Source organism: Pan troglodytes, chromosome 16, assembly GCF_028858775.2.
Source record: "Pan troglodytes isolate AG18354 chromosome 16, NHGRI_mPanTro3-v2.0_pri, whole genome shotgun sequence".
Taxonomy (NCBI): Eukaryota; Metazoa; Chordata; class Mammalia; order Primates; family Hominidae; genus Pan; species Pan troglodytes.
In genome coordinates, this window is record NC_072414.2 from 79,970,872 (window position 1) to 79,984,467 (window position 13,596).

At 46.3% G+C, this 13,596-nt stretch overlaps 1 protein-coding gene across 11 annotated transcripts in view; it reads right to left on the minus strand.

Moving 5' to 3' along the window:
• Positions 1-13,596, minus strand: part of NTRK3 (neurotrophic receptor tyrosine kinase 3) — a 381,275-nt gene that overhangs the window by 301,861 nt on the left and 65,818 nt on the right. For all 11 annotated transcript variants that reach the window (XM_016927081.4, XM_016927084.4, XM_063794023.1 and 8 more), the window contains exons 2-3: positions 7,426-7,500; positions 6,619-6,690 (exon numbers count right to left, since the gene is read on the minus strand). In XM_016927081.4, coding sequence (XP_016782570.1) covers positions 6,619-6,690; positions 7,426-7,500 — 147 coding nt within the window. The remainder of the gene's footprint in view (positions 1-6,618; positions 6,691-7,425; positions 7,501-13,596) is intronic.

Sequence of the window (13,596 nt, forward strand, 5' to 3'; positions counted from 1 at the left end):
TAGAGTATCAACTCTTAAATAGCTGAATGAGATACTTGCAGATGATCAATAGTAATAAAGGCGAAGGAAATTATTCAGCCACATGACGGAATAAAATGTGATCTATTTGTAAGGAGAAGGAAGGCCACAAAGTTTGAGTAGTCAAGGGAGGCCTTGCTAAGAAAGTAGCATTTGGGTGAATGATGAGAAGGGGCCAGCCATGCCAAGATCCAGGGCAGGGTATCTGTTTGGGTCAGATGGGCCAACAGGGACAAAAACTCCAATGTGGGAATGAGCTTGGCACATTTAAGGGACTGAAAAGGCTTGTAAGGCTGCAGCAGAGAGAACAAGGGGAAAAGTACAAGACAATTAGAGAGGGAGACAGAAACTATATCCATGTGAGTCCTGTGGCCATGGAAAGGGGCTTAGCTTTTATTGTAAGTAACGCAAGAAGTAATTGGAGGGCTTTAAGCAGCTAAGTGGTATGATCGGATTTCTATGTTTAAAATATCACTCTGGCAACTGTGTGGACAATGAAATGTAGCAGACAAAAGTGAAGGTGTGGAAAACCTAAGTTAGAAGGCTACTGTCACAGTGCCAGAGGAGGGGATGACGACTTGGACCAAGACAATAGATATGAGGATGGAAAGGGTAAATAAGCAGATGGATACAAAATATTTTATGAATTTATTAAACTGAATGTCAGAAGAAGGGAGTAGGCAGGTAAAGGAAAGAGAGGCATCAAGAATGTCTCCCAAGGTTTTGGCCTGAGCAATTTGATGGATGGTACCACTTACAAGAACAAGAAGCATTGAGGAAGAAGAGGTTAGGAGGAAGGGCTTGGTATGAAATCAAGAATCCTGTCTTGGCCAGCTTAAGGTTGACTCATGACTGCGGCATGCAAGTAGGCAGTTTGATATAGGAAACTAAAGGGCACGATAGGAATACAAATTTGGGAGTTGGTTCTAAGGACTCTTCCAGCTTTAACTATCTATGATTCTAAACAATTGGAGACCAACATGTGTTGGGAGGAAATCTTTAATAATAGCAAAAATATATATATTGAGTCTTTCATAGTACATTGTCTTAAGCACTTTCCAGATGTTGTCTTATTTAAGGCTAAGAACAATCCTATGAAGTAGGAACTCTTATTTTCCTTTCAAAGCTCAGAGAAGTTCAATAATTTGCCTAAGGTCAACAGCAGGAAGTGAAAGATCTAGGATTTGAACCCTGATCTTTCTATCTTCAAAGCCCATGCTTCTTACTGTCAGCTATCCAGCATTTCATGGCTAAGTCCTCCACAAAGAACAGAAGAAGGAGGATACTTGTGGAGAAGCAGTGAGGGAGACCAGTGTGCCAGTTGCCAATCCTTTTGGGACTTGGAGAAAAGTCTCAGTGCAGAGGTAAGGGGGAAGGCAGAAAAGCAAAAATTAACTGAGATACTGTCTACATGTCATCTTGAAACTCAGAATCTGGGGTTATTCCAAGGAGAAAGAACATTGAGTAATTTATAATACATAATAAATCCATGTCACCATTTTTTCACCTCAATAATCTCAAGAGAAATTTATTACCTATGCAGTCAGTGTCCTGAAAGGGTAGGGATCCTAGCCACCTCTTCTTTTCCTATCCGCACAGCATCACTGACTTCCTCTCTTTGCAAACATAACACAGTTGATACAATCATGCTCAAATCAGGACATTCTCCATCTTTTGCCCCACTCTGACGGCTGACTCTCCCAGCTAAAGATTGAGTGCACGTTTGCTTCCAAAAGGAGAAATAACTTAGTCCGGCATCCAGAGCTTTTTGGAAAAGAGCAAGAAATGGAGCCCAAGAGAGATCCCACCACAATCAACTCTAGGGATTAAATAAATTCTCTTGGCTTGCTGGAATCTTACATTAAATATTCTTGGAAATAAGTAGGCCATAGGCTAATGCTAAGAAATCTTTCATAATAAAGATATTCAGGTTGTAATGTAACTGTCATTATAGGATTTGACCTGAATAGAAAGAGGAACTAAACAGAGCTTTCTCAACAGAGCTCTTTGAGGATGGAGCGTGCTGAATCCCCAGGGGGAAAGAGCAGCTCTTTCACGGAACTTTAAAGATGCCCACCTCTCCTATAAGAAGTTCTTGCTGTGAAAACCAGAGAGAAAAAACGCTCCTGGGATGTAAAAAAGTACACGGACTTCAGATTCAAAGGATTTAGAGTCCACATCCTGATTCTTCCACTAACTTACTGTATAACCTTAGGAGAACTCAGTTATAACTTCTGAGCTTCAATGTTTGCATCTATGAAATGGGAATAGAGGACTCCTAACTTAGAGTTACTGTGGGGAGTAAGTGAGTTCATATTTGCAAATGCACCAGGCACAGTTCTTGGCACACAGGAAGTTCTCAACCTGATTAGCCTTTCCCTCTTCTTTTCTGATACCGGCAGTTTTATGCGGTTTTCTAAACATAGTAATGACTAGCAAAACATAGTAACTTTTTAAATTGCTTCTGTGAAAAAACATTGCCTCTTCTGGCCCATGAGCTATAGTGGAAAGATTCCTGGAAAGAGAATCAGAGGATTCAGGTGCAGTTCTACTTCTGCTACTTAAAAGTCAGAGCCTCTCTGGGCCTATCTTCTGTGCTGTAAAATAAAGCCACCTACCATACCCCTGCCCCAAGGATGGTTATGAGAATTCAATGAGATAATGTATGGAAAAGCACTTTGAAAACCACGAAGAGCTCTACAGATGAAAGGAAGTACCATTGTTTGAGTGCAGCTCAGACAGATGTCTACATTCTTCATGTATGGGGATCCCAGACTGTGGCGATCCAGTCTGTGTGAGCCATGCCAGAGAAAACACACCCCATAAAGGGAAAGAGGGGCCAGCTGCAGAAGCTGGGCTCAGAGGACTCTGAGAACAACCCAAGTCCAATAATGCTGGTGGAGGAGATCTCAACTCAGGTGGAAATAAAGAAAGTTGTCAGCTCATCAGTTTCAGTTCCTTAACTCCTTTCTGAAACTGACAGCATCTACAGAGAGGCCTACATACAGTCTAGAGCAAGGGGATAAAAGAGGAGAATAGAGAACTTATCCGAATTTATTCATCAGTGTACAATGAAGAAAGACGCTGGAGAATATGAGTATTCCAGTCACCAGAGAGGTGGGCTCCACTGTGAGACAGAAATTCAGCTTTTTCAGGACAAAGAAGTGGTCAGAATATCCATCAAGGTCACCTAACCCCTTCTCTTTGATTCTATCATCACCACCAGGAATAATAACAATAATTACTATCATTACTAGCAACTGTTCTCTCTGAACGCTCACTATTTCCTGGTCACTGGGCTGAGAGCTGTATGTGCCTCTTATCATTTAATCTTGACCACATCCCATCCCTAGAATAGCCACTATTATTATGCCCACTTTTCAGATTGGCATACAGCTATTACAATTATCAATCTCAGAAATCCTTATCCTTAAAAATCCTTAATCCAGAATTCTTAGGATCAGAGAAGGGATACAAGGGTGGAAAATATTCCCATCTCTCAAAAAAGGGTTTCCCTTGATGTGTATTCATCCATATCTCATTTTCCACAATCTACAAAAGGTAGAGAAAACTAAAGCAGTCAAGAGGAGATGGTCAGTCACTCATAAACCATGACGTAGGGCCCAAAAGTCCTAATCTCCAGCCTACTGTACAGCAGACAACTTGGCCAAAACTTTGTCAATTCATTTTCTGGCATGAGGAAGAATTACACTGATTAACGCAACAGTAGCTTAGGGGTGGGAGACAGTTCAACCAATCAGAACAACTTGAACAATTTGACATCAGTACTAGGGGCAATGATATCACTTCCTACTTCTTATTTTATACAGAGGAAAGAAGAAAAGACTTCTCAGCCATTACCCTAAAAAAAAAAAAAAAAAAAAAAAAAGCCGCCAAGCCAGGGCTCGGCAATTAGTGTTGGAGTAAGTGATCATCTTGTGATTGCTCAGCTGGGGCCAGAAGACTTGTAAATGCATTTAGAGGACAGAAATAGAAGATGTTGTGAGACAGCAGAGAAACCTGGCCCATTTGCCAGTAGAAAATGTCCCAAAGCTGCCGGGAAATTTACTCAGTTGGGAATTTGGTGTGTGTCTTCATAAATAAGAAAAGTTAATAAATAAAACCCATGGATAAAGCCAGTGCTTCTGCCTCATCCTATTGACTCGTCTCTCTGTGACCCCCAGGCTCCTCTGGGCATCCCACTGTGCCTATCAGAGCCACTTGACTGGGTGCTGACTTTCTTGAACGAGGTTGAGCACCCTGACTTGCCCCTAATGCACAGACAGACTCAAATTGGGGGTGAACTAATGGTCATCCATCCTTCTCGGTAATCACCCTGTAGCCAATAACAAGTACTTTGGCAAGAGCTGGCCAATGTGTCCAGGAGAAAACAGGGCCCAAGGTCATGGGCAGGTTCAATGGTATCCTTGGGTCCTCTTCCAACTAGGTCCTCCTACCCACAAAGCCTTGGGAATCTTGCAAACCTCCACCAGCCTCTATCGCTGCCACCACTCAGCAGACCCCATATCATTCCAAAAGAGACAGTGGGTCACAGCCCTCTTCCAGGATCCTCAAGGGCAAGCCAAAGACATGCTCTGGTACAACCCACTTCAGAGCCACCTGCAGCCCAAGATGCAACCCTGCTCCCACTCCTGAGCCTGGGTCCTGAAGCCTCTCCATCTCCCTAAGAGCTGCAGGGACACCGTGCCCTAGAAGGCTCTGAGGCCTGAGCACCCAGCCCCTGTCCTCAAAGAGAACAGGGTTTGTCTCGCATCAACAGCATCCCTCCCCCAAATACGACCTCGCACCACAAGCTGGCACTCTGTGTGCCACATTCTGCTCATAGAAGTAGTTTCATTTGGCCCATGGAGTTGAAGGGTCTTGTTTTTAGTTGGCAGCATTTAAAACTTGAGTTGTTTCACGGAATCTCCAAGTCTTCTGGAAACAAGTCTGACCACACCAGGCCCCACCTCCACGTGGCAGCACTCAGCTGGAACTGATGACTGGTTGCCTCTTTGGAGGGGACACGTGACCCCACCTGGTCCACCATGGGCATTTGGCTTTGTGAGCCTTGTATGAATTACTATGAAAACGGAGACTTCTCAGATGTCAAAAGCTTTTTCCCTTAGGATGTTTTACAGTGAAACTCAAACCCCCAATAAAATAAACACCTGGAACATCTGGTCCAAGACCCTCCTCTGGTCCCAGCTATGCCTCCAGCTGCAAAGAACACACATCAGGAGACTCTCACCACAGAGGCTACCCTGGGGCAAGGGGCAACAGTTAATTAGGCAGCTGAAAGGGAGGTCTCAGTCCCCTGGAGCTGATACACCTGGCCCTGAACAGTGGCCACAGAGCCTGTTCTTTCCAGAGAGAGAAAAGAAAGCTCTGCAGAAAGGAGAGGTGGCCATACTGATAAACAAATATTTATCAAGCACTCACTATGTGCTTGGGAAAACACAAAGAGCCTGGGGGTAAGGTCAGGATCCCCCAAAAAAGAAAAAACAACTCCTCCACGAGGATTCACTGTCATCTCTTCCCTTTCCCCACCTTCCCTACCCTCCACTTCCCACAGCTCCCCTGGATGTTCTGCCCCGGTGCATGCAATTTCTCTCCAGCCCAGCTGCCCTCCGTTACCAAATGCAAAGTGCTCAGTCAGTGAAACTTTTAAGTGGCCACAGGAAAGACTAGCCCAAAGCACACCACTTCTCCACTTTCTCCACAAAGGCAATAGACCCCTCCCCACCTGGTTCCTGCAGAGCCTCTGCTCTTTGGGAACATGCCCAATGGGTGTCCGAGATGGCCACTATCCTTGGAGTTGACCCAGACAACAAATACCCCTCTACAGGTGCAGCAGGTTGGCACTTCCCCTAATCACTCACCCCAGGCTTCCTTTCATGCCCACTTTCTCCCCAGGAAATGGCAGTCCTCATTAAATCCCAAAGTTTATCAGCCCAGAACTCGGCTTAGAGAGGAAGCATCAACTCTTGTGATTCTATCCCCACTAGGGAAAGGGGAGAGACAGGATGAAGGAGGCACAGACAGACAGGAACCCCCACCCATAACCACTTGACCTCTAGCTTGTCCCAAACAAAGCTGTGTGACATTACACAGGTGTTTCCACTTCTCTGAGCTTTTCCCCACTGAACCCAGATCTATTTAGACATAACACTGGCTATTGGCCATACTTTCTTTCTTCTTGCAACACCCCCCCAGTCCTAACACACATACACACTCTTATGGGCCTACTTATGGTCTCAGAAGTGTAGTATTCACATTACATATGAGTGGAATTCCCTATCATTTACATTCCCATAAAATTGCAAGTTTCATCATGAAAGTGAACACACTTGGGTGTCAGGAGACTGACTCTCCCTCTCAGCCCCTGGTCCTAGATTTTTCCTTCTGACAGGAAACTTAGAGATCATCAAACCCAAAATAATCCTTTTAAGAGGCAAAATTGGAAGCCCAAGAAAGTTCAAAACCTTGCCCAAGAGCCCCTGGAGGCAAAAAGCCAGGTCTAGACCTCAGGTCTCCGGCTTCACTGCCCCAAGAGTACCTGCCATGTGCCCCCCATCCCTGCAGCCCAGCTCTACTCACATATAACGCAAATGGGGGTTCTTGGCAAAGGCTCTGGGCTGAATGCTCCGAAGTCCTGAGTTCTTGATGGTCCTAGACAGAGAGAAAAAGAGGATCAGCAGAGCTCAAGTGGCAGAGGGATATCTGCTCTGGGCTGAGGCTGGCAGGGGGTGAGGCTAAGGCTGGCCCTGCAGCCGCCCTGTGGATTATCTGCACCTCTTCATTGCCAGTTATCACAGGTGGCCTGCTGGGGTTGCTCAGTGGAGGCACCTGGGCTCACACGCCCCAGGGCCCCGTGAGGCTGGGAGGTAAGGGGTCATACTGGCAGCTGCCCTCCACCCATCCTGGCCAGTAGGTAAGGACCAGGGCTTCTGCTGGTCCAGTAATGGCAGGGCTGCAGCCCTCTTTGTTCCTTGTCCCTCTCCCCACTCCAGGTCCCCACAGTCACTAGTACCGACATCCAAGGGTGGAGGTAGCTGGGAAATCTCATACTCCATGGGGCTCATCAGTCAAGCATAAGGGTAGGGAAAGGACACTCACCCAGCATGCCTGGGTTCTAGGCCTGCCTTGAAACCCTACCTTCAAGATGGGAATTCACACAACCCCCTTGCCTCTCTAGACTAGGGTGAAACAAAGGGGTGTGAAGAGATGGCCTTTGAAGCCTCTGGTGTCCCCTAAGTGCATATTGCCAACTCTACCAAAAGAAGACCTGGGGGAGAAAGCACGGATGGCAGCCTTGCTGTGCCCCTCACGCCACCCCAGAAGGCAGACCAGGTGGCATCCACCCCTTCCACAGGGAAAGGCCTCTCTGTGGCCAGGTGTACTCACAGCTTTTGAAGTCCGGTGTAGAGCTCCATGTCCACGGCGTTGAGCGTGTGAAGACTGCGCCAGTTCTCTATGTGTCTGCAGGGGAGGAGGAAAGGTAATGGTCAGCCAGAAGCAACAGAAATGGGGCTGGCTTTGGAGCCACAGAGACCTGGCTTTGATCCCCGATGAGCTAATTGATTGCCAGGCCTTTTGCCAAGTCACCAAATAAATCTGAGCCTCAGTTTCTTCCTCTGCGTGGTGGGGTTCACACCGTCTGCCTGATTGGGTTGTTGCAAGAATTAACTGGATTCATTGGTTCCAAGTTCCTGGCCCATGGATTGCATTGAATGTCTCCCCATCAGCTAGAAAAAGATGCTAAAGACGTGAAGTTCAATCTCCCTGCTTGCCTTCCTAACTCAGTTTTCCTCTGTTCCCCTTCTTTCTTTTTCCTATTCAGAATTTCCTAAGGACTGGCCTTTTTTTTCCCTTAGTTACTGCCCATAAAGACAATACAAATGACATGGCTTTAAAAAAGGACGGGGTGGCCGGCTGGCCAGTGGGCATAGCCAAGGAGGGACACACTCCTACTTCCAGCATCACCAGGGTCTAGACTCTGGAAGCCCACTTTGGGTGACCCACAGCCCAATCCCTCCTGGAGCTCAAAAAACCATTGGCTTGATTTGGTGGAGCTGACTCCAGAGAGTGGGGGCCACCTAAGGATCCTGGAGCCACTAGGGTGTCATGGAAAGAATGGGAACCTGGCAGTGGAGGACACAAACCCTAGCTTCATCCGAGACTTCAGGACCCAGTGACTTTGAGCCAGTGCTTCCACCTCTCTGAGTCTCTCATGTCTTCATTTGTAAAAGAGGAGAGTTGCCCTGGATCAGCAGTTTCTCCCCTTTTCATCATGAAGGTCTCCTTTTAGAACTTTGCCCCAAGAGATCCCATGTTTGAGGAGGTTTATGTCTAGCAAGCACACTACATCTATTAACTACTAATTAATTCATCTTCTTGGATTTATTAATCAGCAATGTAAATCACTGTTAACCAGAGCTTTTTATCAACAGACACAAACCCGTGCTAACTCATCCACTGCATAAATTCCAGCCCAAAGCAAAGAAACTCAACATTCTGTCAACATGAGAAGGCTTGTCATGGGTATGGATCTGATTTCTGGGTTTACTATTTTTGTATTGACCAAATGCCAGAAACAAACACCCCTCATTACTGCTTTTGGGGTCCCCAGGTTGAGGACCATTACACTATTAATTATCAAAGCCCTTTGCAGCTCTAAAGGTGTATGCATGTGCCCATTCATACACACCTGTGATCCCAAGAGGCACCAAAGGATCTCGGGAAAAGGCCTTCCACTGCCCACCCCATCCTCCCAGGATTTTACTCTGATCAGTGGCCATGAATTCTAAGTACTTCACTCTTAGTGAAGAGTGCAGAGAGGTGACAGCTCATCCTGGGACAGAACTAACCCAGGCACACTCTGTCCAGAAAAGTGACAGCCACCTTCCCCAGACGTCTCCTCCCCAGCACCACCACACCCGTAGCTCTGCCATCTGCCACCAACTCGAGTCAGAGCCAGCAAGGCAGCAGGACTATGACTGCCAGGGCCTCTGGAAGCATTTCAGAGCCACACGGTGACAAGGTATGCTGAGAACCTGTTTTGTACCACATTCTCTCAAAGTCCCTGCTGAGCAGCCAGAGACAATGGCATCTGCTGGGGACATGGACCAGGTGGCCAGGTTGGTGTTGGATTCCAATGCCAAAGTTCTCCCTGGAAGCCTTACAGCCCCAGGGCAGTTTGGGTGGTCTGGTCTCACCATGGCAGAGAACCTGGCAACATTTCAGATGAAAAGAAAGTGCCAGAGGAGTAGAACTATCTGTGCCACCAGGTCCCCCAGTGTATTCCCTGGGCTTTGTAAATTACCAAGTAGATCACCATGATTGTACAGAATACTTCTAATTCACAGGACTCCAGCTTCCTACAAGGATCTGCTCCCAACAAGCAACTTTGATCCAATTGTTTAAATCAGTGAAATCATTTTTCACAGCCCACATTAGAATTCCATAAATGTGTTGTTACGGTTGAGTTGTCAATCATTACCATGTTCTCAAGCCTTACCCTTCTCAGCCCTCATGTCCTTATGCCCACAAACTGACCCTTCCCTGACTTAGGCAAGCACTGAGATATGGCAGAGAAATGAATGAACTCCTTGCTGCAAAGAGTCCTCCGGTAAGTAGAATAATGGTCCCCACCTCCTCCGTTGAGTAGGTCTGAGTTTTCCTAAATCAGGGAATGGCATTTTTGTAGCCACAGTGCAACAGTGTGGGTAGGAGTCAGGGCTCTAAGGCAGTGGTCGTCAAGCTACAGCCCGCTGCCTGCTTTCCTGCAGCCCCAGAGCTAAAAATAGCATTTACATTCTTAAAAATCAAAAGAAGAATTATATTTCATAACACATGAAAACTACATGAAATTCAAATTTCCATGTTCATACCTGTTCATTTACTGTCATCTATAGCTCTCTTCAAGCTACAATAACAGAGCTGAATAGTTGCTACAGAGGCCATATGGCCTGCAAAACCTGAAATATTTACTCTCTGGCCCTTTACAGAAAACAGTTGTCGACTCCTGCCCTAGAAGCTGATGGTCAAAATGCATATCCTGGCGCCACCAGTACCCCTATCTATGTGACCCTGTCCAGGTTACTTCTCTGTCTGTGCCTCAGTTTTCTCATCTATTAAATGGGGATAATAAAATAACTGCCTCCTAAGAATAATGTGAAGATCAAAAGACTATGATAAAAAAGAAAACCCCTTTGCAGTGTGGGGCACATGTAAGTCCTCAGGCAGAGCTGGCTGTGCTGATTATTTTCCTCCTGTGCCTTACAGAAACTGAGCAGTCTTGTTCTCAGTTTTCAAGCTAAAAATGGCATCAGGCTTCTGCTGGAAGTTGTCATTTCTCAGCAATCATTGATAAAAACCCCATGTGGCAGAGTGTGGAGGGGTAGGAAACCTGTCATTCATGGCCTCCAGGAAAACTGTTCCAGCAGGAGTTTATACACAGGTTCAAGGAGTGCATAGATGCCACATCAGAGCAGGTTCCGAGGAAGAGCAAGAGGATGAAGATGAGGCCCTGACATTTCCGGATGGCATCAGCTGGGCACCTGCCAAGTTCTCCTATGACTCACCACTTGGTACCCAACCAGGAGGTCAGTGTTGTGACTCTGCCGGCTGGTGTGTGTGTGCTACTAGGGAGACCACCACTTTCAGTGAAAAAGGCAGGCTCTAGAAAATATTATATATATATAGTAAAAGAGCAGGTTTGGTTTGCCTTTGTTAATGGTGAGTATCTCAACCCAGAACGATTACACGTGGCTTCTCCTTTTTTGTGATTTTCTGGGCTGTCCAGGTTGTTTTCATTGAGCATTTGTTTTGTCATTTGAAAATCAATCAATACTGCCTGCAATCCCAGCACTTTGCGAGGCTGAGGCGGGTGGATCATTCGTGGTCAGGAGTTCGAGACCAGCCTGGCCAACATGGGGAAACTCTGTCGCTACTAAAAATACAAAAATTAGCCAGGTATGGTGGTGGGCGCCTGTAATCCCAGCTACTCAGGAGGCTGAGGCAGGAGAATCGCTTGAACCTGGGAGGCAGAGGCTGCAGTGAGCCGAGATCACACCACTGCACTCCAGTGTGGACAACACAATGAGACACTGTCTCAAAAAAAAAAAAAAGAAAAAATCAATACCTATTCACTTCTAGAGGCAGGCCAGGCACCTAAACCCTGTGGGGGCAGTGACTGGTTTCCCTGTTCCAGGACCACAGGCTGGACCAGCTCATCCCTGCCCAGACATCTTACAAACCCACTCCCGCTGTGGAGGAACAGAATTTAGAGCAATGCCCAAGGGACTGTGCAATTCTGCAGAGTGCATGGTGATGGCCCCCACAGGAACCTGCAGCTCTGCTCTCAATCTGGGTGTCCTGGTTCAATCAGAAACAGAGTGGAGGGAGGAGAAAGAGGGCAAAGGGGTGGCACATCAGGTGCCCACTCCTACTTTAAATAAATTACCTCCACTTTAGTCTCATAATACATTGGTTCTCAAAGGGAGGCGATTTTGCCCCCCAGCAGACATTTGACAATATCTGGACACATTTTTGATTGTCACAGCTGGGGAAAGAGAGTAACACTGGCCTACAGTGGGTAGAGATTAGAGATGTTGCTAAACATCCTACAATGCACAGGACAGCCCCCACCGCTAAGAATCATCAGCCCCAAATGTCCACAGCACCAGGATTGAGAAATCCTGCTTTATTATATAAAGCTTCTGCCTAAAAGGGCTATTAAAGCAAGAGTCTCATGGCTTAAAACAACATCAATTTTGAAAATAACTGCTTTGCAGCAAACACTACCAGGCTTCAGGCCAATACAAAAAAGTCTACCTCTAGGTCACTGAGTCCAGGTGAGAGGAAAAAATGGGCAAGCCACAGCTCCCAGGACCCTCTCAAGTCACAGGCATTTCTTGAGAGGAAATGAGGGGTGTGTTGGCCTGCTGGACCATGGCCCAAGCCAGGCTACACATTCCAGACGCAACAGTGGTCTCTTCTCACCATCTCTGGCTGGAACCCACTGGCCAAGAGCCTTTTCTCTCCACTGAAAGTTCCTCTCCTGGATTTCTCATGCCTCTTCATTCCATAGAAATGTGAAATGCTCCATTCAGAAAATCAGCTCAATGCCCTGCTCCTACCCTCTCACCACTGCCCTTCCATTCCACAGAGCCACTACTCTGCCAAGAGCTAGTTGGGCACCACTTTTCCAGACGGAGGGAGACAGTGGGGCATAATACATGATGACATTGACCTCCAGAGTCAGAGTCGGGCTTAGGGCAGGAACTCAAAAACCTCAGTGATGTCAAGGTAGACCCCTGGGATCAAGATCTCATGATGCTGCCAGGTAGGCTTAGAAGGGAAATGGAGTCAGGGAATGGCCATGCAGAGTCTCTTTGGCAATTCTAAAAAATCAGTCTGAAACATACCCACTCTTAGTGACTCATAACAGCAACACCAGGTCCCAGAGACCCAGGAACACAGATAGCTGCTTCATAGCCATTTTTATAATGGGACATGGCATAAATTAAATATTAATTGATACGTTCATGGGGACTACAAACATTCTCTGTGCTAGAATAAATTAGATTGTAATTCCTTTTTTTTTTTTTTTTTTTTTTTTGAGATGGAGTTTCACTCTTGCCACCCAGGCTGGAGTGCAATGGCTCACTGCAACCTCTGCCTCCCAGGTTCAAGCAATTCTCCTGCCTTAGCCTCCTGAGTAGCTGGGATTACAGGCATGTGCCACCACACCCAGCTAATTTTGTATTTTTAGTAGAGACAGGGTTTCATCATGTTGGCCAGGCTGGTCTCAAACTCCTTACCTCAGGTGATCCACCTGCCTCAGCCTCCCAAAGTGCTGGGATTACAGGCATGAGCCACCGTTCCCAACCAGATGGTACTTTTGTACCCCAGTTTTCTCTTCTTCCTTCTGTTTTGCTTGGGCCAATATGATAAACGAATTGGCAATCTCCAAGCATTCCAAAATTGGATGGTACAGAATGTGTGGTCCATATTTTAATTAAAAATATGTCATGTGGATATGTTTAAGAGTTGTTTCTACCTTCAATATTTAATGTTTCACGTTTACTCCTCTCCTATGCAGAAAACTGTAGAACACAAAGACGCCCACCACCATCTAACCCCAGAGGACTAAGGTGATTGAGGAAGTCAACAGGGACAAGGCACCCTTTACCTGGCAGAACTTCCCTGGGCACTTGGCAAGACAGGAGCTCGGTCGGTGGGACTTAGGAACATCCTTCCTTTCTCGACAGGTAGCAGGCCCAGTATTGCCTCATTTTTCTAAGCTTTTCCCGCTCCTCTCTGGCTGTCAGATTGCTGTTATCTTCACTGTGACTTCTCACTGCTATTAATGAGCTCTTCTTCATAACCAAATTTTCCAGACAACTAAATTTAAATGCAAAACCCTTTGCATTTTCAACTTCCCTGCTGGATGTTTCTTTTTTCCACCTAAAATGCATTACACACATCCTTGCCTTTTTAAACAGAGTAGACAGATCATGATTTACATTTTCTTGATGACCTTACATCAATACGACCAGCCTAATGAGTCTG